This window comes from Triturus cristatus, chromosome 7, assembly GCF_964204655.1.
Source record: "Triturus cristatus chromosome 7, aTriCri1.1, whole genome shotgun sequence".
In the NCBI taxonomy this organism is placed as follows: domain Eukaryota; kingdom Metazoa; phylum Chordata; class Amphibia; order Caudata; family Salamandridae; genus Triturus; species Triturus cristatus.
This window is the reverse complement of record NC_140590.1, coordinates 375,220,375-375,247,220: the sequence shown is the minus strand read 5'-3', so window position 1 is coordinate 375,247,220 and position 26,846 is coordinate 375,220,375. Positions and strand designations below refer to the sequence as shown.

At 43.8% G+C, this 26,846-nt stretch overlaps 1 protein-coding gene across 2 annotated transcripts in view; it reads left to right on the top strand.

Annotated features, from left to right (window-relative positions):
- Positions 1-12,540, top strand: part of LOC146809713 (sacsin-like) — a 287,617-nt gene extending 275,077 nt beyond the window's left edge. For both annotated transcript variants that reach the window (XM_085616552.1, XM_085616553.1), the window contains one exon: positions 233-12,540. In XM_085616552.1, coding sequence (XP_085472678.1) covers positions 233-11,196 — 10,964 coding nt within the window. In that variant the 3' untranslated portion in view covers positions 11,197-12,540. The remainder of the gene's footprint in view (positions 1-232) is intronic.
- Positions 12,541-26,846: the final 14,306 nt, after the last annotated feature.

Genomic DNA, 26,846 nt, shown 5'->3' with positions numbered 1-26,846 from the left:
TATCGGGAGACACCCAGAAAGTTTCTAAGCTCATAATTTCATTAAGTGAAAAATTATGAATGGTATCCAATTCTCGCAGCAAAATTTAAGTTTTACAAATTTTAACTAACATTCAAGTTGTTTTAATTTTTGTTATACATTTAACTAAGATTCAGGATTTTATTGATGTTACTTTTAATTCCAGAGAAAGCTCCATCAGTAATCACAATGTATTTTGTTTTTCTTTCTGTAGAAATATTCACAAATCTTCAATGCTTGGATAAAGGAGTGATCATGAAGAACCTACTAAATGCCTTACCCAGAAGCTGGCTGAGTTCCGCGGAGCAGGTGATTTGGCACCAGAGAAGTTGCCTTGAGCCCCCTAGAGAATGGTTATGTGTGTTTTGGAACTTCCTTCAGCAGGACATTGATGCCTTATCCCCCTTTGAGGGCTATCCTTTGGTGCCTTTATGCGTAGTGGATAATGATGTACAACAGCTTCAGCTGGCACGGCTGAGACAGAAAACCTCTATACTCTTCCAAAACAAAGATGGGCATCGCCTGGCAGAAAATAGTATTAGAATATTGGAGACTCTTGGCTGCACAGTGATACACCAGTGGGACTCACATGTGTGGCATAAAGATCTTTCAAACTATATTCTTCCACCAACATCAAACAATATCCTAAAGACCTTTTCAAATCTAGGTGTGGACATGGTCATAAGGAAGTTGACAGCAATGTCATCAGAAGAAAAAAAGCTGCTTAGTCACTTGCTCTCCCATGCCACGTTTTTCAGCACAGATGAGTGCAAGGTTTTGTCTCAGTTGCCAATCTTTTGCAAGTTCAATTCCCTCCAATCCCCAGGGTTAGAGCTGGTTGCAGCTGTTAATGTCCGAGCTGTAGATAAATGCAGTGTGCCAGCTATTCCCAGGGATCTGGTGTTGCCAGAGACGCTACTTGACAGCAGAGATGAACAAGATCGAAGGCTGTTAATGCAGATGAAAGTCCCTTTCCTCAGTGCGGCCGATGTGGCAGCTTTGTCAGTCTTGGCAATCAAAAATCGGAAGTATCTCCATCAGCAAAACAAAGCAGAAAGTATCATGCTGTGGATTCTGAGAAATGGTGATGTACTATTTAGCCAGAATAATGAACTAAAAAAAAATTGTGAAAGTCTGCCCTTCATACCTTGTAATAGACAGATGGTGAGACCGTCTTCTCTTTTTGACCCCCAAATGAAAATATTTCAGGAAATGTTTGAGCCTCAGATGTTTCCACGAAATTGTTTTCAGGAACCACAAATATTGAAGTCTCTGAGAGCTCTTGGGCTGAAGAATGCCATTGAGCATATCTCAGTAGGAGATGTTTTACAGATTGCAGATGATGTGAGCAAAAACCAAGGAATTAAACAACTCCAGGTTCTAGAGAGAAAAGCGAGAGCACTGGTCAAAGTCTGCAATGATACCCAGCTATTATTTAGCTTTGATAGTAAGAACAGGCAATCCTTACGTAGTTTGGCATGGGTGCCATGCATTGTTTCAAATTCTCGGACTATATTTTGCAAACCCATAGACATGAGAAATAAGAAGCACTCTTCTCTTGTGGAGTTCTCAATGCCCATCACTGATGAGTTCAATGAACAAGCAAGTAACAGTCTTGGTCTTAATGACTCACCACCTCCTGAGAAAGTTGTAGAAAACCTCAAAGCTCTTAGCCTTAGGTACCTGAAAGAAGATTTTGGCTCATTGGTCATGAAACTGCACAATATTTACAAGCATGTGCAAGACAATCTAGGCCAGTTCTGCTGCATGATAAACGGTATGAAAATCTGGAATGGTGAGGGATTTTCTGCCCCATCTGATATCCTTATGTCCTATCCAGAAGACTTAGATCTGAGCTCCCAGATCAAGAAAGTGCCCCATGAATTCCTGATCTACAAAAGATTCTTCCAGCAGTGTGGGGTTCGTGAGACCACGGCAGACGGCGAGATCGCTAGTATGCTTCAGAAAGTCATGAAGGATATACACAACAGGAGTTCAGGTTGTGGCACCAATGTTGAATTAAAGTTTTCTATATCTGCTTTGGACTGGATGAAGAGAAGAGGCCTTCACAGTACAGATGATCTTCCTATTCCAGTGCAGTCAGGGACAGGTGTTTTTACCTTAAAGCCCTTGTCCACTGTCTTGTTCTGTGATATGTCAAAAGAGTGCTTGAATGACCTCGGGCATGATCTGGACTATAACATTGTTCATGAAGATATCACGTGGACCACAGCCACTTTTCTTAAAGTCCCATTACTCAGCACCAAGATACTAAAGCCTGAGTATTTTGAACCTTGGGGGCCATCAGAACCCATTACACTCCGAATAAAGAACATCCTCAGAGAATACAGTGAAGAGATTGATCTCTTCAAGGAGTTGATACAGAACGCTGATGATGCAGGTGCCACAATCTGTAACTTCTTTGTGGATATGAGACAAAACCTTTCATTTAGAAACAGTCTCATAGACCCAGAAATGGCCTCCTGTCATGGGCCTGCATTGTGGTCCTACAATAATAGCAAATTCAGTGATGAAGACTTCCGTAATATCACACGGGTTGGAGCAGCTACTAAAGAGCTCCAAATTGAGAAAATTGGAAAATTTGGTCTTGGATTCAATACAGTGTATCGTGTAACCGATGTACCATCTATACTCAGTGGTAGTAGTATACTTATGTTTGACCCCAATGCAAATCATCTCAAGAAACACATTCAAAGTGAAGCGAATCCTGGTATCAAACTAAACCTCCAGAAGCACCCTCAAGTACTTCAAATATTTGCTGATCAGTTTCACCCATATGAAAATGTTTTTGGTTGTGATCTGAAGGGAGCACTCGACTACAATGGAACTCTTATTCGTTTGCCTTTCAGAACAATGGAAGATGCAAAAAGGTCAAAGATTTGTGAACAAAGCTTCAATGAACAAGCGATTAAGGTACTTGTAAATAACTTTCAAGAGTCTTCCCAAAATCTCATCATTTTCTTGAAAGGAGTGCAGGAGGTAACTCTCGGGTTTCTTCCTCCGGATATGTCCTCACCCGATAAACAGGAATTGCAGCTGAAACTCTGCAGAGAGGAGGTTCAGATGTTTGGCATATCTGGGGATTTTCTGCTGCAGAAGAAACAAGAGGTTGTCTCAGCAACTCTGTCAGGAAGCAACGTTGTAGATGTCAGCGGGTCTACAATCATCAAGGTAACAGGTATACAAGATGCAGCAAATGATGAAAATTATTATCTGCTGCACTCCAGCTTTGGAATTGGTGAATCATTTCAAATATTCCAAGGGAATATCGATAAAAAAACTAGGTTTTCACTTCCGGCTGCTGGGCTTGCCTTGCCACTTATAAAAAATCTGAGCACTGGGAAATGGAAACCAGATCTGGAAGACTTTGATGGACAAGTCTTCTGTTTTCTGCCTTTACCCATTTTTTCTGGCTTTCCATTTCACCTTAATGGATCTTTCTCAGTCACGTCCAATAGAAAAAGTCTCTGGGAGGCAACTAGAAAGGGTGATTGGAACAAATCTTTGCTTTGTGATGCTGTTCTGGTTGCATGGGCAAGAGCTCTAGCTTATCTACAAATAATGTGCGAAAACGGTGACTTAGAAGGCTACTCCTACCACACGTTTTGGCCTGACATCGGAAGAACCAAATCTGTATTTATAGAGGCTCTAAAAGCTTTCTACAGAGCAGTGGTCTATGGCATAGATAATGAGGTTCTTTCAGTGTTCAGTAATGGGCATATGTGGTGCTCAATTAAACATGCATGCTTCCTAAGCCCTGATATTGTGGAAAATCAGCATGTTGGAGAGGTGGCATCACAGGTGTTTTCTGAAAAGCTCCCAGGGGCATTTGTCGCTATCCATCTTCCACAATGGGTGAAAGATGGTTTCCACGCAAGTGGTTGTAGTAATGCCCTGTTTGCAAATACTTACAATTGGGAAAGATTTTTTCAGGAAATTGTATTCAATAACCTGAATTGCTTAGCAGCAGAAACTAGGGATACACTTGTGATACATGCCATTGATATGAACAACAAGGAGGTGGACCAGCTGCTAAAGTCTGTACCGTGTATACCATCAACCCCATCTGGAGCCTTACAACTCATTGCAAATTTAGTGCACCCACATGGTAAAGTGGCACCCCTGTTTGAGAAGCAAGACAGACGCTTTCCTCAAGGAACACCAGAAACGTATCTGAACTCTGACCGACTGTCTCGCTTGGAACGTCTTGGGATGTTAAAAGATACTATGCCTATTAAGCAACTGGCTGAGCGAGCTCTGACTATCACAGCATTGTGGAAGATAGACAGACAAAAGGCATGTACGCGCATTAACCGTGTTCTGGAGCTTCTGAGAGACCATATAGAACTACCCTTTACCAACACAGAGCAGGCAATGTTCAGGAAAATCTCATTTCTCCCTTCTGGTCTTCCTTACGGTAGCAGTGAGCAAGAAAATGACATTGTGCTTAAGAACCCTATTGAGATCTATCATTACAAATTCCTTCATCTGGTAAATATGAGCGAATCTGTTCTAAGCAAAGAGCATATAGCACAGGAGTTTAGCTTCACTTCAGATATCATGGGGTTTTTGGGTCTGGACCATTGTCCATCATTTCAGACAGTGATGTTGCAGCTAGAAAAAGCTCATAAGAAAACTAAACTACTGACAAAGCAAGAACTTACCCATATATTCAGAAAGTGCTATACCTACTTGAACACAGCGATAAAGCCGAACACTGTGATGGAGATTAGAAGCAGAGCTCAAACGTTTCCCTTTGTTCTCATTGGTCATGAGTGTGTCCCTTTAAATTCTGTTGCACGCAACATAATATTCGATGCAGCGCCTTACCTGTATCAGCTGCCTAAGGAGTACCAACTGTTTGATAAATTATGGGACTGTGTGGGCATTCCTGACTCATTCGGCCACAGTGATTACATGGCTGTCCTTCAGAGCATGGCTAAAACATATAATGATAAGAAATTATCAAAAAGAAATTTGAAATTAGCTGTGACTGTTCTGAATACTGCCTCACTGGAAACAGCTGATGAAGATGCTGTAAGCCGATATGAGGCTCAAGGTATCTTCCTCCCAGATCAACACTGTGTGTTGCGTCCTGCAGACAAGCTCCATTTCAATGACACACCATGGCTCCCTTGTGATAAAAACACACTCTTCTGCCATAAAATGATCCCCCGTCCTGTGGCTTTGAGATTCAGGGTACCAACCAAGATTCACAAAACACTTCAGAACCTGAAAATGTGTGAGCTATCACACTGGGTGTCAAACTTTGGGGCCAAAGAAGATCTTACAAGTCGTATCAAAAACATTATCAGCGAGTACTCCTCCAAAGAAGATATCCTGAAAGAGCTGATCCAGAATGCTGATGACTCTGGTGCCACAGAGCTCCATTTTGTGTGGGACAGTCGGACACACCCAGCAAAACGCGTATTTGGGAAAACGTGGCAGCCTTTACAAGGGCCAGCCCTCTGCATCTATAACAACAAACTGTTTACCAATGAAGATATTGATGGGATACAACAGCTAGGCAAAGGTAGCAAAGGAGACAAACTGGACAAAACAGGGAAATATGGACTTGGGTTTAATGCTGTTTACCACTTCACGGACTGTCCATCTTTTGTCACTGGAGACAGCATGTTGTGTGTCTTTGACCCAAACCTTCTCTTCCTGCCAACATCTGATGATAATTCCCCTGGTGGGATGTTTGCTGTCAACCAAGAATTTAAGGATACATTTAAAGATGTGTACACGACTTTCCTTCCTAAACAGTTTAACCTGCAGCAAGGGACTCTCTTCCGCTTGCCACTGAGAACAGCTGAGACTGTGTCCGAATCTCAGATCTCTGACCAAACTGCCTCTAGGGATGATGTCAAAGAACTATGGGAAGCCCTTGAGAGGGATGCAGACAACCTGATGTTATTTCTGAACAACTTAAAAACCATAACTTTCTCTCGGATTTCAAAGGAAAGCCACCAGCTGGAGAATATCATCTCTGTTGAAGCAAAGCTCAGCAGTCGATGTGCAAAGAGTCGAAAGAGTTTCCAGGAAAAGCTTTGCATGTATGCTGAGGCAGATGTGCCTCTAGAGAAGGACATGCCATACCAGGTATTTTACAGAATGCAGGTGAAATGCAGCAGTTCCACATCATCAAGTAACTGGATTTTAGCCAGGCAGATTGGAGTGTATGGCAAGGATAGAGAGTCTGATATGCAAAACATTTCCAAGAGTTTGAGACAGGCCCAATTGCCACATGGTGCTGTGGCAGCATGTATTAACCATCATGTACCAGGTAGAGCTTTCTGTACTCTGCCCCTGCCAGTGAAGACTGGCCTTCCTGTCCATATCAATGGAAATTTCATTATGGATTCCGCCCGCAGGGACATCTGCAAAGAGGATGGAGGAAGCTCCAAAACAGAATGGAACTCGCTGCTTCTATCACATCTTCTTGCACCCCTGTACTGTGATATCCTGAAACATATATGGGACATTCTGACACAGAGCACAGATGAAACGTTCACATTTATGCATCTCACAGGATGTGAAAACATCCTTGACCCAAAATATTTGAGGTTTTTCCCCACTATGTCTCAAGATATTGCTCCATTCTGGCAAAACATGATCATGCATGTTTACTGCACAGTCCATGAAAGACAGTTTTCACTTATTCCACTATTTAAGATGGAGACCACACGGGTTCATACTCATATCAGCAAATATGTGCATGTAGCTTGGGCAGCGGTTGGTCAAGGAACAGTAACCGAAGAGCCATACTTTACTATTGATAATGTACCAGAGGACATGGTGGAGGTACTTCAAGCCATAAATATGAAACTGGTTAATCCCTTTGCCAGCCTTTGCAGAATCTTTGAAGAGTTTAGAAGGGCAGAGGTAGAAGTTTTTGCCATAAGTCCTGTAACAGTTTGCAACTTCCTGAAGTTACAGAAGCTGCTCCCAGAGAGATGGGAGTTGCCATGTCCTGTGAGTAAAACACTACTAAGAAATACAAAGAACTGTTGCTCACTGTTAAACTTCTGCTTGAATGTAAATGGGGAAACAAATGTTGCTTACTTGAACGGAGTACCTCTTTTAGTGACCGAGGATAGAAACCTCAGAAAGTTCAATAAGGATGAACCCAAATACCATAGCAGGTATTATAACCTTTTTCCAAAGCAGAAGCACAATTTTGCAACTTATAAAGATATTACCAGTGCGCATGCTGATGTGCTTAAGACCGCAGGTTTCCTCAAAGAGTTCACCATCCAAGCTTCGGCTGATTACATTAAAGACCGTTTGGGGACCAGCTTCCAAATTTTAGGGAATCAGAAGAAGGATTTACTAAAATTACCTGAAGACATAAAATATTTCCTTCAGAAAGTATGGGAGCTCTTTGACCGCAAAATATGCAAACCCCACACTCAAGATAAAAAAGCGAAAGATAAAATGTTTCAAGAATTGATCAGCCTTTTCACTGACTGGGCTATTCTACCAGTGTTCTTAAATAATGACATTCATAACTGGGGGATCCATGTTCGTTCAGGGCACCATGAGCAATTCCTTGTGCCTCTTGGGCACCTAAATAATGTCCTATATGGTAGTACTAGTGATGTAGACAAATGCCTTTCAAAATTGGGATTTACAACACTCAACATTGCAATGATTCCAGTGGACATACGAATGAATTGCTTGAAATCACTAGTGCTGCAGACTGGTAACTGCTACTTAGTGATTCAGAAGCTGTGTGCCAGAACTGACCTGCAGTGGAACACGCTAGGGTGCTGGGAAATTGACAGGTTGTTGAAATATTTCATTGATGGAATATCTGAAGTAAGGAACAGAGAGGACTATCTGTATAACTTGCAATCAGTGCCCTTGTTTGAGACAACACAAAAAGTCAGAGTTTGCCTAAATTCTTATAATAAAAAGTATATCCTTCAAACCAAACTTACAGAGAAATCGAAGGCATTTGAAGAACTTTACCAATTAGACCCTAATACAGTTTTCCTAGATAATTCCTCATTGAACAATGATTTATCCAAACATCTCAACATCGAGATCATAGATGAATTGACATTTTTCATTAGATGTGTGATTCCTCAGATTCCGCAACTCCATGAAGTAGAGCTCCTGAAAACGCTGCAGTTGCTTGTGTGCATAATGCGTTATGATTGTCAGTTTTATCCCACACACAAAAATACCATAGTGGCCTCTTTTTGGCCAGTCAAATTAATTCGCAACTCTGAGGGAGACCTTCGGGAAAGCTCTTACTTCTATGACAAAAGATTTTCCAGTTTTTCAATTTTAGGACTTAATTCGAAATTTATCCCTGAGGACTTCCATGAGAATCTTGGGCTTCAGTACTTTGAGATACAGAATTTACTCATTGATCTTGGCATGAAATGTGAGATATCAGAGGAAGACTTTATAATGTTTGCAATGCAAATTGAAAGAGAAGCTAAAGTTGGCACCTCTGTTTTAGAGCTTACCCCGAAGATTGAAGTTCTGTTTAACCATTTGCTCTCACTGAAAGAGGCAGAGCTGCAAGACGACTTTGTAAACAAAGCATCTTGTATCAAGTTCTTGTTCCCACTAGAGATCGAAAGAAACCTACAGATCCTTCATTTGCCTTATGCGCAGAACACAAACCAAATTGCTCTTAAGAATTCACTAGTCATTCAGCAGGAGAAAGATATGGACCTTCTGTGGACATCTGTGGCAATACTGTCAACAAGGAGTGGTCTGTCAAAGAACCAGATGGAGGTACTCCAAAGGTTTGGTGTTCTATGTGAACCACCACCTCATCTGGTGCTGGCAAATTTAAAAAACATTTGCAAAAGTCCATGTTGCACAAGACAACTGGTAAGCACCCGAAGTCAGGTCCTCCAAGCAATGTACACATTTCTTCAAAAGGACCTCGATTTTGAGAGTGCATTATTAAAGGATCTCTCATGCATTCTAGTGGACGACGATGCACTGGCAGAACCCAACCAGGTGGTTTTTTCTTTAAATGCTCCTTTGGACTTGCGTCCATATGTTTACAAGTTGCCTCCACTGTTGGCATGCTATAGCATGCTTTTCCAGAAAATTGGGGTACAACGTGAGGCCACTCTTTTTCACTATGCAAGGGCCCTTGCGGCAATCTATGCTGAGAGCTTAGAGAAAGAATCTCTGCACCCCAATCTTAAAAGGACGGTCTTTAAGGCCTCTCAGGAATTCTTCAGACTTCTTGGTGAAGATAAAACAACAGTTATTCAAGACCTAAAACCACTGTACCTTCCAGCCACAGATGGGAAACTATATGAATCTGGTACATTGGTTCTTCTGAACAAAGACATTTCCATGAATGCATTTAATAAAATGAATGCAACTTTTAAATTCCTTGCATCTCTTAATGAAAGTAGGGAATTCAAGGACCTATATCAGCTGGAAAGAGTTATCGATAATTTACCCGAGAACATGCGTCCAAAATTGTTTTCTCAAATTGTTAATGAAAGCATTCATTACCAGTCATTGGAACTCTGCAAATTAGGTGATGACTGTCAGTTTAAAGGCCACTTACAAGAGCTCTTGAGCTCCCAGCAATTTCAAGATGGTCTAGCCTGCCTTCTAAGGTGGCAAAGTAATGGGGATGTGTCAGATGAGGAAGCTGCCAAGGAATGTAGTGTTGTGTTTTGTAGACTAAAAATTATTTGCTGTTGTAAGCTTGAGGCAATTCTCATTTATAATGCTCAGCTCCTATATGGCACTAAAAGGCACAGACAAGTCATCATCGTGAAAGGCAGCAATGATTTGTGCGAAGTTTATATCGAGCATAGAGAGGAAAGATATAGGAGACATGGAGTCAGAGTATTAAGTACTCTGGCAACAGAAATCAATGGGATTCTAAAGAATATACTGCAGCCAAAATGTATACGTGTTCTTATGGAAATGCTAGAATGCAGACACCCAGAGGAAATAAGCCACATTCTTAGAGAGTATGGTGTAAGGATGAAGACTCTGACATGTGATGATGCATTTTCGTTCCCGCCTCCAGGTGAGACAATTCCAGGGGAATGGCATGACTGCCTGGACATGAGCATTCTCAACAGCTTCAAAGTAGGGGACTACGTTGGCTACATGGATCCTTCCGGAGGAGATGTCTACCTCTACGCTGTCATTCAGGAACAGCTAGAATCAAAGATCAGTGGACAGACTGAAGTACAGATGTTCCGCATCAGTCTTGGACCCGAACGTATCATTGATGCAACCATTTTTGATTTGTATCAATTCAAAAGGAGTGTCTTAAACAAAAACATATGCAGAGAGCTGGTTGTGGTGGAGAATCTCGAAGAACAGAAGGATACACAAGACAAATGGTTTGAGAAGTCTTTGGGAGACATCAAAAAAGAGATTGATGATAGACTTTGTGAGGTTTGGAAGCTGTCTGATGATGAAAGAATGAAAGCTGTTAGAAGACTTTATCTGAAGTATCATCCAGATAAGAGCATAGGGCAGGAGAAGCTTGCAACAGAAATCTGCAAATACATCCAGCAGAGGATCAAATACATGGAGACAGGAAAACTGTACAATAACCAGGGGAACGCGAACAACTGGTCCAAACATTCTGGAGGTTTTTCACATTGCTGGGGCCAGTGGGACGGAGAAGCAAATCAGCATCGTAGGTACCATGAACATTTTTCAAACAGGTCCAACTGTGATTATGACTTCTGGGAGTACCACAGCCAACACAACAGTAAGCACAAAGAGACACCAAGACCAGAAGAAGCAAAACGATGGTTTCGGCAAGCAGAATGTGACCTGAGAGCGGCGGCCAATGATGTGGGACAAAGTAGTCCAGAATGGGTGTTCTACAAGGTCCACCAAGCTGTTGAGAAATCTTTAATTGCAGCTCATTACAAGCTAGGAAGGCACTGTGATTTTGATTGCTCTGTAACCGATTTGGCAGCCAAAGTGTCTGCTTTCAGTTGTAGCCTCAATGCCATACATTCAAAAGTCAGTCAATTACAAAAGTATGGGGTGGATAATAGGAAAACACAGTACCCACGTTACCATCCATCACCCTCTATACCCAATGAAAGTTTTCCATCGGACAAGGAGGAAGCAGTGCTTCAACTGTCCAAAGATGTGCTTGAAAAAATCAAGGAATATATTCAACAATGATATATCTCCTGTTGGTACACTTTTTTTAAGGACAAAGCACATGTGATAGTGATAAAGCTACAGATGGATTGCCAGTTACATGTCTTCAGTCATTGCCTCACCTTGCTATGTCTTAAATAATAGCACCATGGTCTCATTGCAAGTGGCATGATGCTAGGTGTGATATTTTTTGTACCTAATAAACAATACTGCGCGGTACATTATTTATCTGGTGCAATAAATAGCACCTAAAAAGAGTTTAAATTGGGGAATAACATGCAGAGTTTGGTGTTTACTGCAACAAAGTCTGTATGTCCCAACATTTATCAGGCATTTTGCCCCTGATAAATATCCTGGGGATGAGGTTTTTAGGCAAAATTATGATATGTGCGGTAACAAGAGTTACAGTCACTCGTAAAGAGGGCCTAAGAGATTGTACACTTGCAGCTTACAAATGACATATTTTATTCCAGACGCGTTTTCAAAAGTCTTGTTGACTGTTGTCAACTGTGCTTGTGTATTGTCCAGGCTTTTTATTTTATTTCCAGCTGTCTTTACATGAGATTCGTACACTTTCTTTAGGTGCAGAATCCTATACTGGAACTAAAATATAATAATGCACAGTGACATTGTGAAAATTATGAAATGCGATCATTTAAGACCGTTTACAAAAACCCTGAATTCAGGTTGCAAGAAGGTAACTTGAGGGAGAGGCGAGAGCAGGTGGGTGAGGGAAGAGAATTAAACTGCAATTGTCCATGTACAAGTGTTCAGTTGTAAATATTGAAAATTACACGCTCTACTGCCCTTATATCCAGGAAACAAAACAGGGTCACCGTTGGACACTGTCTATTCATCAGCACACGCACCTCAAATGTCTCGCCACATAACAACGATCATGGCCAATTTGTGCCTTTAACATAACAATCTCAAATTCTCAAATTGCCAAATTATGTTTGTTTGTGTTAAAATAATGTATTAATCTTAATTTCCATGTAAGTAATTCCCTGTAGGGAGGTATGGTAATGAAATAAGCCTATCTCAATCCTCCATTTACAGTAATCAGACTCTGATGGTTAGTGACCAAACCCCAGGCCTATTGATGGGGACTTGAGAGACCTTTTTTCTGAGACAAGGTCAACGAAGGAGCTAAGCTTTCATTATTATGTGCACCTTGTAAACTGTGAAAGCATGTTTTTTTGAAGTGCAATGGCTGTATATTAAAACCAGACAGGCTCTAGCTCTTGAATGTTGGTGAAAAGCAGTGATTTTATGATAACAGGTAGTTCTACTATTGTAAACCAGACTTTATATATAGTGTTCAATAAATAAACATAGGTTCCTTAATAAATAAGCACAAGTGGCCTCTGCTTTTAAATTTTTACTTGCACACAAGTGTTCACCATCCCTTTGCCACCCTTTGGGTTATCAGATTCCTTGCGGGAACATATATGATCCTTAGCAGAAGAAGCCCTACACACTGTGTAGGCCCTAAATCCAGAGAACCTTGGTTTTGAAGCTGTTGTGATGCGCTGTACATTGATCACAAGAACGCCACGATGATATGAAGTACTATTTAATCCAGAGCACAACCTGGCATCTGACCACCTCGACGAGCCTGCAGCAACTGACCACCGTCGAGTGCCGTCAGCCTCACATTCTAAAAAGAATACAAAGAAGAGAACGTGCTGCACAGAGGTAAGATACTTCATAACAGAAGCGTTAAATCATATTTAGAAAACCTGTATGGTTCAATGCATTGCAAGGGGTGGTGAGTGTGTGTGTCCTCCAGGATACTCTGAGTATGACAATTTTCCATGCCATTTGTGTTCATGCCACTTTACTATTAGTAAGTAGGCATGGCAAATAATTTGTGCGTTGTTTCCTAAATTCCCCTGCTCGTAAACAACAAACTAGGATGGTGTCTCTGTTCCAAAATTTGTACAGACCTTTCTCTACGTAACGAGATTTTCTGCCTGACCTTGGTCAGCCTTTCTTTTACCTCCAGTTTCCACTGCATATTTTCCTTTCTTTTCTTTCTCTGGGTCCTTTCTGAACTTTTATATATCCTCCTGTACCTGTATTCACCAATTTCCTGTCCAGTTCACATGCACTGTGCCACTGGTCCCACTTACACCTTCAGTACCTGAAGGGGCGATGGATTACTGGAACGTTTTTGCTAGTCTGAGTGGTATGGGGTAGTGCTTGAAGAAGAAAGGAAGTAGTTTGTTATGGAAGGAAAGAGAGGGGAAGAGTTGTGAGTGAAACATGGAAGTAAGTACATAAACTTACGATCTAAGGGTTTTATTTAGAGTTTGTTGGATAGGATGCTACTCCAAAACGTGGGGGTGTATACCCTGTCAACCAAATTAGTGGTTCCTCCACTTTGTTTAGAGTATTTCTGATGATGGAGCCCCTATAGACTCATCTGACAGAAACCTTCAACTCACCGCCCCACAGACATCTATTTAGGGCAGACATTCTGACATTCTTTTGTCCTGTCCGGGATTGCTGGAGAAAGGCTTGCAGCCTAGAACAGTAAAACACAGAAATGATCCCTATACACTGGGGGGAAACTCCCACTGTGTCAGGGGCATTGTTTTAACAAAAACTCACTCACTGTGAGAGTTTGTGTTTGTAAAACAAAATCTTTGCTGTTCAGGCACATGGAACCTGGCACCCACACAGCAAGGCTACAGTGACGTCACACACACCATCATGGAGGCGGGTGATCTGAAGGCACAGATATATCTGCCAGGAAGACAGAGATCTCTAAACATGGTGTGGTGTAGTCCATCAGGGCAGCAGAGTGCATACTTGGTGGGCATGGTGGAACTAAGTACAGTCAACCAGGATCTAGAAAATACGCTATGTATCCACAATCAACTGGAGCACTACACAATAAAACTCCTAGATCCGAAGTCGTTCAGGATGGAATTAAAAAAGCATGCCACTGAAAATCAGCAAAAATAAGAAATCTCACGAACTAGCAGTACCAATGACATCCAGTAACCATTACTTTACCCAGCACTATGCAGCCAACTTGATCTAGAGTAAAGTAGAAATGCATAAAACGACCAAGAATATAGAATACTTTGTTTGGAAGCATATCTAAACTTGAAAATGGTAAGCTTGCAGGTATAGATGGCTAGACAGAAACATCTACAGCACCTTCAGCAAAACATTATTTGCAGTTTTAACTAATACCATTCTACTGAGAACACTTTGGAGGTGCATCACATAGGTGCAGGTGTCCTTAAAGTCCAGTTTTTACAAACATGGACAAGTTCCAAACAACATGCATCTTTCGACCAATGCCATTATGCAACACAAATTAGATTTGATGCAAAATATGAGCCTCACGCCTGGGTTTATGTGCGAATGGTATAGTGTACAAACATCAACAAAGTTTTGTTGGGGGAAAGATCCAGGACAAAAACTTCAAAATGTTCTGTCTGCCATTGATATTGCTGTATAATGATAATATCACTAATGATGCAGAAAACATATTTGATTGATTTGAAAGGATATTAAAAGCATTGTCAAATAACAATTAAAATCCTACCCTTTCTATTCAAAATGCACTTCTTCAAATTAAAGAAGGCATGTGGGAGCAATCATTGGGAGGAATCGAAACCAGTAAAACCAATTTTGTTGTGACCTCGCGCTGTAATACATTCCTCCAACTTGCATAGTCTAACCACCATGTACGACACCCACCTTGGTTCTGTGAGCCAGTTGTGTTAACATGACAACAGTTTTCAGGCTTTAGTCACATAAGTAGTGCTTGAGCCTTTTTGGTCTCGTAATATGGTGCCTTAGGTTGTTGGGGTGACTCTTGGCTGGTGAAGGCATCACAGTGAACTTGGTTGTTCTGGAGGTGGTAATTATTTTTGGCTAGGTGGGGCCACAGTTGGCAGCCTGTGATTGTGACTGGAGTGGTCAGCTTCCATGTTGTGCGCCCCTTCTCCACTGACTTGGGTGGGGTATGGAGGCCTCTGTTCTGAGCAGCATGTGGTTGGTTGGCATGGTTTGATGAAGACAGATATGGGTGAGATTGTGCTTGCACCTGATACTGGTAGGTGCAGGTGGTGAGTGCGGAGGCCCGGACTTTGGTGAGTGCAGAGCTCATGCTCTCAGGACTGACAGGCGGTCAGCACGATGTGGGGCCAGTTGTGCAGGCCCTGCTGAACAGCAGACAGCTGGAGGCTGTGGATTCGGGGTGTGAGGCCGGCACCATCCTCGTCACCAGTGTGGTTATGATCTATGTGGGGCCGTCCAGGCCTGCGGCCCTAGCGTGGACAAAAGAGACTACACTCTAGCAGTCAGGCACAATTCAATTACAGGACCAGAGGCTTCGGATTATGCTTTCTGTTCCTTTACTGTAAACTTTCAGCAGCCAATGAAAACATTCAACATATACAATAAACTACATTTGCCATAGTACCATGGTGCATATCCACCAATCACAGTCTCTCTGTCCCTATAACTAGGACCTTCCAAGTGACCATATCCTCTTTCTTTCCTACTCGCAGCTGAGTTAAGTGCTCTTCACAGTGTCTTATATGTTCTGCTTAATTCTGTATTGTTGACTGTACTGTTCACTCGTTGGGCAAGCGCAAGTGTTTTTATTGTTGCATTGTCTGGTTCTGCAGAGCTGGAATATTGTTCTCTATATGTGAGGTGATGCTTGGTTAACCTGTAGCGAGTGTTCCTGACAGCGAGCGGACAAGGACTGCATCACACAAAAAGGTTGGGAGTCGGTGCCCGCTCCTGTCGGTGTTAGCCCTTCTAAGTGGTATTGACTCGGGCCGGCATTCGCTCCGGCCGATTCTGCAGGACTCCCGGATAAATATTCAGTGTGAAGCCTTCCCTGATTGAGCACGCACACCACTCGTAAAGCAAGAGTGGGTGCGCGTAGCCCAATTGAGCTATTTTTGGGCTGCGCGTCACCCTAATTAGTTTATTCCTCCTCGTTCCGCGTTCTTTTAACGCAGACCATCCAAAAGTGTGCATCTCTCCCTGTTTGAATCTACGCCTTCCCAGGCTGCAAAAATAGGCTCGCCCAAGAAGGGTGCAGGCTTTTGAACTAGTTAGCTCTCCTGGGGCTGTAAGAATATCTATACGGCTGGGCTGAGGAGTACAGGACAGTTTTATTGGACATTTGGAGTGCACAAAAGGTTGCTCCCCCTGATTGATTCATTGAATTGACTTGGCCAGTTTCTCACTTTTCAACTAATTATCCCCAGAATAGAGGATTGGGCTACATTTGAGGAGGATGAGTATGGGTTTTATGAGGAGCAACAGGGTCCCTATCTGGAGGACAAGTTAGTCGATGCCTTGGATGCCTCGTTTCACAGTCTGTTCATAGGGCCATCGAGTCGGCTGTCCCTCAGTCTGTTAATCAGACATTAGCTTCCGCCCTCAAGCAAATAACCACACAGCTAGACAACTTCGCTAAATGCCACGGCTTACACCCCCAGACCATGCAGGGTCACTGCCAGGCCCCTCAAGTGGAGCACAAAAATCCAAAGCCAAGTTATCTACATGGCCTCATGCGCTGGCTATAGCCAAGCTTCCTCAAACTGCTCCAGGGGATCATGAATACTCCGCCTCACCCGCGCCAGAAGGCGCGACTCCGACGCATAAGAGGGCCACCGATACGGATACAAATACCAACACTGATTCCTCAGACCACATCTCCCCTCCAAAGAAAAAGAAGGCGCATCCAAGTCAGCCTTCTCAAGCCAATTTCCAAATCTCCACCCCTTTCGATTTCCACCCTCAGGATATTGTACACCCACGGTCCTCAGGCTGGCCCCTTCCCCTGAGGTTGCAGAATGCCTACACCAGAATTTACGACAACATTTCGATAAAGAAGTCCACAATAGATTGCGTTCAGAATGCCCACGTCCAGATATCCCAGACAAAGTAGCTGAGACCCCGGACATTGACCCGAACATGCTAGTTTTACTCAAAAAATTCACAAAGGATCCTAAGAAAGGAATCAACTGTCCCTGGCGCGGCTGCAAAGTCCAACTCCTGGACATAACTGGAACCCTAGCAAATATTCTGGGAATTGCGCTGGTAACCAAAGACACAGGCTCCCCAGTGGACTCCGACATCCTGGGGCTGGCCTCAGCGTGCTATTTGTTTTTTAGGAAACACCAACTGTGCCATATCAGCTGAGTGGCGTAAATCTCTCCCCATGAGAATGGATTCCAACCTCACTGAACTTGCCTCCATGGAAGCGGGTCCCCTGACAGAAGGCCTCCTTTTTGGGGATAGGTTTGTCAAAGACATTTAAAAAATGTAGGCACTTTTACGTCCCTCATCAAAGCCCAAGGATACTTCAACAGTGTGTTTCAAGCTGGCCTTTTTGCCAAGGCCAAGTGTGAAAGGGGCCGCTGTCCAGGCCGTAAGTACTACCAAGGCCCTCCTAGATGCAGCTACGGTCGTGGTAGAGGATACTGGCAAGATAATACCAGGGGCGGTACCTTCTATCACACAGGGAGATTCTCCTGCCAACGTTACCATCGGGGCTGACAAAGAGCAAGCTTACAGCCCCAGATTACCTCAGGTAAGAGTTCTAGATTCCTCCTCCTTTCCTCTAGGGGGTCGTGTCTGTCACTTCCTTCACAATTGAACAACAATTACACAAGATGCCTGGGTCCTACAAACCATTCAGGGTTTCCAAACAGATTTCTATCAGATCCCAGTGCAAGCTTTTGCTCCTCTCCAAATGTCTTTTACCCAACAAGACAGCAATTTTATAGATTTAGAATTAGGAGACCTCCTGCAGAAAAACGGAGTGGCTTTCTGCAACAGCAGTCCCAGGGGTTTCTGCAGCAATATCTTCCTAGTACAAAAGAAGGGAGGTGGACACAGATTAGATCTCAATCTGAAGGAGTTCCATCAGTTTGTCAGTTACAGACATTTCAAGATGGAGGGTATTCATCTGTTGACAGATTTGTTGAAAAAAGGAGACTGGATGGCCCGTTTGGACCTCAAGGACGCATACTTGACCGTGCCAATGTTTCCTCCACACCCACGTTTGCTGCAATTCCGATGGAAGGACAGATGGCTGGAATATTTGGTCCTTCCTTACGGGCTTTCTCCAACTCCTTGGTGCTTCATCAAGCTGATGAAACCAGTGGTAGCCCATCTCAGAGAACAGGGCATACATCTAATAATTTATCTAGTTGACATTCTCATTTTGGCAAGGTCCTCCTCTCTGGCAGCTCTTCACTTACAGACAACAATGTTCCTACTACAGGATCTGCGATTTGTCATCAACTCCTCCAAATCAGCTCTGTCCAGCCCAATCCATAGAATTCCTGGGATTCGTGATCAACTCCCTAATGGCGCAGTTACATCTGCCGAAATCTAAATTACAGGACTTGAAAAAGGAGTTGAAACTAGCCTTGTCCGAACCAGTCATGTCTTTACGTGCGATAGCCCGCGTGGTGGGTCTCCTTGCTTCCTCAATTCAGGCCATTTTCCCAGGTCCCCTTCATTATCGAGCCCTACAACACCTCAAAATACGTCATCTTCAGAAGGGTATCCTATTCTGATCAAGTTCCCCTGACAGACGAGGTCAGTGAGGAGCTCCAGTGGTGGTTAGCAAACGTGGATGCCGGGAATGGCAGGGGGATATTCGGGTCTCTCCCGGAAGTGGTGAGAGAGTCTGATGCCAGCCGTTGGGGCTGGGTGCGCATTGCAGGGAAGTATCCACAGAGGGCAGATGGGCCCTTCAGGAGTTGACTCTTCACATCAACTGCATGGAGCTCCTGGCGGTATCATTTGCGATTCAGACCCTCTCCCTCAAGTCGGTATCTTGTATCCTTCTTCGGATGGGCAATATATCAGCGTGCGTTACATCAACAAGCTGGGGGGCACCAGATCTCCAATGTTACTAGTGATAGCCAAGGACTTCTGTCACTACTTCCCCTCCCATCAGAACTCGGTGATAGCGGAGAACTTGCCAACTCAAGCCAACATTGTAGCGGACTGGAATTTCCATCACTTGAAAGACTACAGCGATTGGCAACTCCATCCCTCCTTTATTCAAATGATTCGCTCAATTTGTGGTCCATGTGCGATAGATCTGTTTGCCTCCAGACTCAATAAACAACTAAAGATTTTCTCCAGCTGCAGGCCGGACCCTCTGGAGAAGCCATGGAAGCCTTCTCACAGGACTGGTCAACGACCTCGAGCTATGCGTTTCCTCCCTTTGTGCTTATTCCCAGGGTGGCGAACCAGATCTCCCGCCAAAAGGCAGAGATCCTTATGGTCACCCTCCTTTGGAAGGCTAAACCCTGGTTTCCCAAGCTGTTGGAGTTGGCGTGGGATTGTCCTCTTCTTTTTCCATGGTCTTTGACGATGCACCAGGGCCCTCAGGGGTTGCTGCATTTTCTAGTACTGTTGAGGCAGCTATCCCTGATGACCTCGATGTTTTCAGGCAATAATGGACGTTGCCGAGAATTTCGCAGCCAGCTTCAAACTTCATCCAACAGGCCTGGGCTCCTTCCACGAGGAACGGCACTCATCGGCATGGCGAGGATGGTTGGGTTGGTGCTTGGTAAAGCATGTAGATCCCATGGAGGCAGAGCTACCGCAGGTGATACATTTTCTCTCTCAAAAAGCCTCAGAAGGGTTGACATACAGGTCTGTGAACAACTTTAGATCCGCCATTTCAGCAGGACACACACAGGTGTACAGTAGACCGGTTGGAATGCACCCATTGATTTGTAAATTGCTCAAAAGAATCCAGGTGGCAAATACGCCTACGGCTAAGTAGTCTGTGTTATGGGATGTTTCCAAAGTCCGAAACCTGTTTGACCGATGGCCAGACAATCTACAATTATCAAGAAAACAATTATCGGCCAAATTAGCTATGCTTCTCTGTTTATCTGCTTGTCGACGCGTCTCTGACGTAAGAGTTCTTGATTTGACAGGTAGCGTATTCTCCCTGGATGGGGTTTCTTGTACCATATCTGCTAGGACTAAAGAGTTTTCACGTTCTATTGATTATAATGCTTTTCCATCGAATGATAGATTGTGTGTGGTTAAATGTCTGAAGGTATGTGAAGAGTGTACCCGGCCAATATGTCCAGAAAGTTGTAAAAGAGTATTAATTTTCTTTCAGAAACCTTTCAAGCCTGTTACATCTGACACTATTGCAAGATGGTTGAGATCAGTCATGGCAGAAGCTGGCATTGACGCACAAGTGTTTGGTGCTCACTCTGTAAGAGGCGCTATGGCTTCTAAGTCATATATGCTGGGTTCAAGTGTACAAGACATAATGAAATCAGCTGATTGGTCTTCTGATTCTACGTTTAAACAATTTTATTATAAACCTCTGGGCGATATTGCATCTGTTGTTCTTGAGACGCATTAGACTAACAAACTACGAAGCCTCCAGTCCTGTATTAGAATAGAAAGTTTGCAAGCGTTCGCGCCAAGAATTTTCAATTCAATTAAGGACACGGAGGCGTGGGTTATCCCGCCAAATAGTTAATTATCATTACAGTTGTAACTCAATACCCGCCCTTCTGTATGGGTATTTTTCCACAGATATTATGGGTCGATTTTCTGTTTTTGGTACAGAACAGAAAGGAGAGTGATCTTTCGTCACGCTGTTAGTCTGAGTTCACACTTCATGTCCTGGTTCAAGTGTGAACTTCCGTTAAAGTCGGTTTGGATGCAGAGTTGTCGACATTGGACGGTTGCCGATGTTACGGATATTGCCCGTTTAAGGCAAAGAAAGAGGATATGGTCTCATGGAAGGTCCTAGTTAGAGGGACAGAGAGACTGCGATTGGTGGATATGTAACATGGCACTGCGGGAAATGTAGTTTTATGGAAATGTTGAACGTTTTTATTGGCTGCTGAAATTTTACAGTAAAAAAAGAGAAAGCGTAATACTTGCCTCTGTGTCCTTAATAGAATTCTTGGCGCGAATGCTAGCAAATGTTTTACTTCAGGCCGGGAACTGACGCATAGGCAATATCCGTCTCTCTTTATTAACTCACCCTGACCTCCAGCGTGGGCTCAGGGTGTGCATGCATGCATCACAGCGTGGAAGCGTGACCTTGCACTGTGTTACAATTTTCATGTTTGTAGTTTGTTTATGTGTGACATTTCAATGCCTTAACTGACACTTTTAGTCTCTTTTTTGTGTGCATAACAAGGCCCTGGAGCTTAGATAAAGATATTGGGGCAGATTTATGAGACCCTTGCGCCTCATTTACGCCGCCGTTGCATCACTTTTGTGACGCAGCGGCGGCGCAAATCCTGCGCCATACTGCGGGGTATTTACGTGACGCATCTGGCAGATGCGTCACGTTGTAAAGCCCTGCGCCACATGTAGGCGTTCTGGAGCAGGGGGGGGCTTTCCGGCGCAGGAACGCCTCCTAAAAGTGGTTGAGTGAAATCTACAAGATTTCACTCAGTCACTTTTAAGGCCATGCTGAGTCAAAACCCTGCGCCTGCTTGAAGCAGGCGTAAGGATTGACACAGCATGTAAAGGATAGGGCACCCCGAGCCTTGCTGGAGCTGCGTCGCGCTTGCGACGCAACTCCAGCAATGCGCCGCCTTTCTGACAGGAGACGCGTCACGCATCTGCCCATCCGAGTGCCACGGTGTGCCACATTGTAAATGCGGCGCATCAATGGTGGCGCACGGGTGGGCAGATGCGTCGCAACTCTTCTGGCGCATCTCTGCTGATTAGCAGAGATACGCCAGACTTTATAAATCTGCCCCATTATTTTCAGAAACTATACTCTTTTTTGAATTGTGATTGTCTAAATTATACCTTAAAAATCATGGAACAGTTTGGAAGAGTTAGACAGAGGCGATGAGTACACTAGGATAGCAGCCCTGATATTATTGGCCAAATCGGTTCTTTTCTTGTTAAAGACCAGGAAACTCCTAGTACCCTCTCTCTCACCTCCTCTTTCCATCTTTCAGCAACTCAGTCACTTTCTCCATCACAATCACTTTTTCTCCTCTTTCTTTCCATTAATATGCTTCCTCTCAGCCATCTTCTCCATCTTGTCTCGTGGCCCTCCTGTGGCCTTTTTCTTCATCAGTCGTCCCACCCTCATTTTTTTCTCTCTGCCTTTTTAGCTCTGGTTGTCTATCCCTTTATCCTTCTCACTCTTCTCTGTCTTTTTATACCACCACTCCCAACTCCTCTTCATCCCTCTGTTTCTCTTTCTTGCTATCCCTCTTAGCCTTCCTCCACCACTCTTTACTTCTCTCTCCGCTCTCCCTCCATATCTCATCCTCACCCTCCTCTTACATTATGCCTCCTCTTTTTTCCCTCTTTCTTCCATTTGCACCATTTTCTTCCTTTTTTCCTCTGTCTTTCGCCTCTTGGTAAACCATGTTCATATTTAGTTGTCTTGCTACTTGCAATGTCAGAAGCCATTTCTTATATAATGATTAGTTGCTAAGCTACACTGTAACCGAAAAAAGGCAAGGGTCCTTTACCAGCAGCCCCTCACGTTTTAACCTACATCATGTTGTATTCTGGGACTCGCAGTTTCACTTTTTCATTTAGTGTTTAACTGCCCTATGAGCAAAGTAACAGTGGCTAAAAATGCCATGCTGAGGAGTCACACATTAGACAGCCACTTGTCAGCTACGAAAACCGAAGTAACCCACCTGGCCTGAATTCCTTTGACACTTAATAACACGGCACAATAAATCATGCATTGGAAAAGCCAATAGGTCTTGGCAATGCGAGAGCTATTGGCTTTGTCAATCTTAATGTCTTTTAGCACTCTGCCTGGAGCATTCCATTGCAGCTGAATCTAAATCACGGGCCAAAGCACTGCAGCATCAAAGGGTCTATCTATATGCACCCCATCCCCTACCCCACATCAGCAAGATATCACGCACACAAGCTTTGGGAGAAAGTAACAAACCGTTGTCAAGTGCAAGAAGAATAAAAGGAAGCAGCCCAGCCAGTGCAGGAATTCACTCCAGCCTACTTCCTTAACCAACACCAGGGAGGTAACCATGAGCCTAGGGAGTACAATAAAGATCTCCCGAAGCCACGAGAAAAATAAGCAATGTCAGAGTCCTGCCCGCATCCAAGTAAATCAAATTAACATCTGCTCTGCCAGAAAGACCTGGTGCTGTGGATGTGGACCTGCACAACCAGTTGGAGGGAAAAGAAAGGAGGGGGAATGGGGGTGAGAACAGGGATATGGGAGGGGGCCTGAAAACACAAGCAGTCATATGGAGTGCTCAAACACAAAAAAAAGTAGCTCCTAAATTGGGTGCAGTGGATGGACATAAATTCTTGGTTAATGCTTTGGGAGAGGGCTAAACACAAGAAGAGGCATGACACATTCATGCCACCAACAAATGGGAGCAAAGGATATGAGAGCGACAATGGAGTAAGCAAATGGTAAGCTTATGGGTGAGCTGAAGCTTACACATTGAAAACATGTCTCTTCAAGACAGTACATGCGCGGTCTCGCCAAGACCTAAAAATGAGATGGAAGGAAGGCGACTTGAAGATAGGGTGTTTTGGTGGCTGTTTTCTACTACGACAGGCTAGATGCTTCCAAGCATCGGCTGAGGTAAATGTGCTTTGAGTTGTGATTTCAGGAATTTGTGAGTTTGTGAGTGGGCATGAGCCCCTATGTTTCTACTTTGTGTGAACCCTGGCCTCTTTCTTTATTATAGGTTCCCTTAAACATTGCGATCTATGCTGTTATTTCATTTGGTTATAATGTGTGCTGAAAGGGTGAGGTGAAGCGAGACTGTGACTGCTTCCTGCAAGCTACTGACTCAAGAACTTCAGATGTTACATGGTTCCTGTGACTTTTTGCCTTCTGACTCCCTGTTTTCCTGACTTTATTTTTGCTGGCTTTAAGACACTGGGCACTTAGCCATTGCTGACCAGTGCTAAAGTGCATGTGCTCTCTGCTCTAAACATGGTAACATTAGCTTATCCACAATTGGCATATTTAATTTACTTATAAGTCCCTAGTAAAATACAGTACCTGTGCCCAGGGCCTGTACATCAAATGCTACTAGTGGGGCTGCAGAACTGATTGTGCCACCCACTTTAGTAGTACTTTAAACATATCCCAGGCATGCCACTGCAGAGCCTGTATGTGCAGTTTTAAACTGTAATGTCGACCTGGCAAGTTAACCCTGAGTTCTGTGTTAAATGAGTAAAGTGGATGTTTGCTTTAATATTCTAGATACCTCTGACGAAGGGCAAATCAAACCGAAATGCATTGGGTGAACAAAGTTGAGGCTGTCGTGGATGAACTGGATATTCCTGCATGCTATAGAATAAGGCTTTGGTGGTCAACTCCCTAGCATTCGAAAAAAGTGGAATCATGTTACCTTTGATGTGAATGGAGAAAATATAGTAGAAATTTGAAAAGGAATATGGATTAAAAGTGGATTAAAATGGATTCCAACTAAAAAATTGGTTACTTGTGTAAACTGTGTACAAGGCTGTGCGACTTGTTGGTGGCGCGAAATGGCGCGCAACAAGGTTTCAGAATGTCATATTGGTGCCTGTGAGCCAGAGCACGCAACTAGCCAGCACGCCATAAATTTGCTATGAGCATTTTTTTTAAACTGTGGACGTTGAACAAAAACCAGGAGTACATTTGTTCACTTATTGTCAAGTTAACCCTTTTGCCAGGCCCAAACCTTCCTTTTTAATAGATATAAGTCACTCCTAAGGTAGCCCCTGACCTTCCCAAGGGCATGATGTAATGCAATTAAAAAGTTGGACATGCACTTTTAAGTTTTACATGTCCAGGTAGTGAAACACTCTTAAATTCGTTTTTTACTACTGCAAGACCTATCTCTCCCCCAGGTGAACATTGAGATTGCCTTATTACATCTTGTAAGTGTAATTTCCAATTGGGAAGAGATGGGACCCTTAAGGTTTGGTGTTTCTGGAATCACATTTTAAAATCCTAACTTGCAGTGAAGTCAGATTTTTAATTGTAATTCTAGAAATGCCATTTTTTTAAAGTAAAAGACACACTGATGATGGACGGAATGCAGAGCAAATCAAACATTCACCCCCAGTCAATAGATCTGGGTTAAATACTTCGTTCTTTTGCTCACCATGCCACCCCAGTTTAGACTGGGGTGGGGAAGTGAGCTAAAGAATGATGATGGATTCAACCAGATCTGTGGCTGGGGGTGAGTGTCTGAAAAGTTTCAGCGCTCCGTCCATCATCTCCTTGTGTTTGCTATGTTCGCTCTAAGTTGGCAGGGTATGCCCATGCATGGGTTCCTTGCTCACTTTGCCAGTGGATTCAAGCTAGACAGGCTAATGAGGGTTTTTAACCCCGAAACTGGTCCCAGGATGCTTGTTTCCGGTCCATGGAGGACCTGGCTTGGCAGTTCGGGCTGGACAGTTCCCAGGAGGGACAGGGTCAAGACTGATATGCATATAGTTGGGTCTGAACTGGGGTGGCAATGTGAGCTAAAGAATGATGATGGAGTCAACCCAGATCTGTGACTGGGGGTAAGTGTCTGAAAAGTTTCAGCTCTCCGTCCATCCTCTCCTTGTGTTCACTTTTAGAAAGTAGGCCTTTTCTTACCTTAGCCATTTGGTGCCTTCTGCATATGGGTGACAGCTGGGCTTTGTGCATTCCCTCCAGACAGCCACAAGATAAGGGAGCTTAGGTTTGACTGATGGGTCATCCACATCCTGATGTGCCATCCTGGGCAGGATGAGAGGGAGTAGCTGACACTTACACCTGAATAGGATGTGCCTGTCCCCACATAAAGGGTTGCATACCCCCTGTAGTGAATCTGGAACCAGGGCAGGGATTCTGTGCACTTTAAAGGCCTCTCTTTGAAGTTTCCCCTACTTCAAAGACAATATTGGGTATAAGTACTGGACCTTTGACACCACCAGCTTGGTACACTTCTGGAACTGTGGATACTCTGCCAGGAAGAAGGACTGCTGTGCTGCTGAAAGGACTGTCACTCTGCTGGTCTCCTGCTCTGCTGACCTGCTACCCTCTTGCCTGGGAGTGAGAATGACTAGACCTGTATCTCTCCAAACCAGAACCAAAATGACTCAAAGGACCTGTCTGCTTGCCTCCTGTTAGACGTCTCAGGGACATCAAAGACTACACTCCACTGATCGACAGCACCTGGAGTCTGCCATCCAACAGTCATGCACTGCCAAGTGGTGCCAATTCAGTCCTGGGCCTATGGAGGTGGGTTTAAAGTGCTGCAACTGCAAAAATCCATTCATCGATGTTGCACAGCTCAGGACTGGCACATTTCCTTCGATGTCTACGCATTGCTTTAGCTGCCAGGATCAAGGACATCGCATCACCAGCTGCGCGGCTCGACAATAACGCATTGCCTGCAGCAATGGGGTACGATGACAATACATCTGCGATTGCACAGCTCGAAACTGACACATCGCTTACATCTCCAGGATCAATGCAAACGCATCACCTCAGACTACTCCTAGAATCTTGCCCTTGATGTCGACGCAACCCAGAACCAAGGTACTGTTTTCAGCGGGCCAAGGCTGGTTCCTGTATCCAACCCGCACTCCATTGCTGTCGGCCTGAGCTTTCCTATTGGATGCCGTCCAGCGCGACTAGAGAGCCCTGGTTGACGCTTTATGCTTTTAAGCACTATATTTCCAGATAT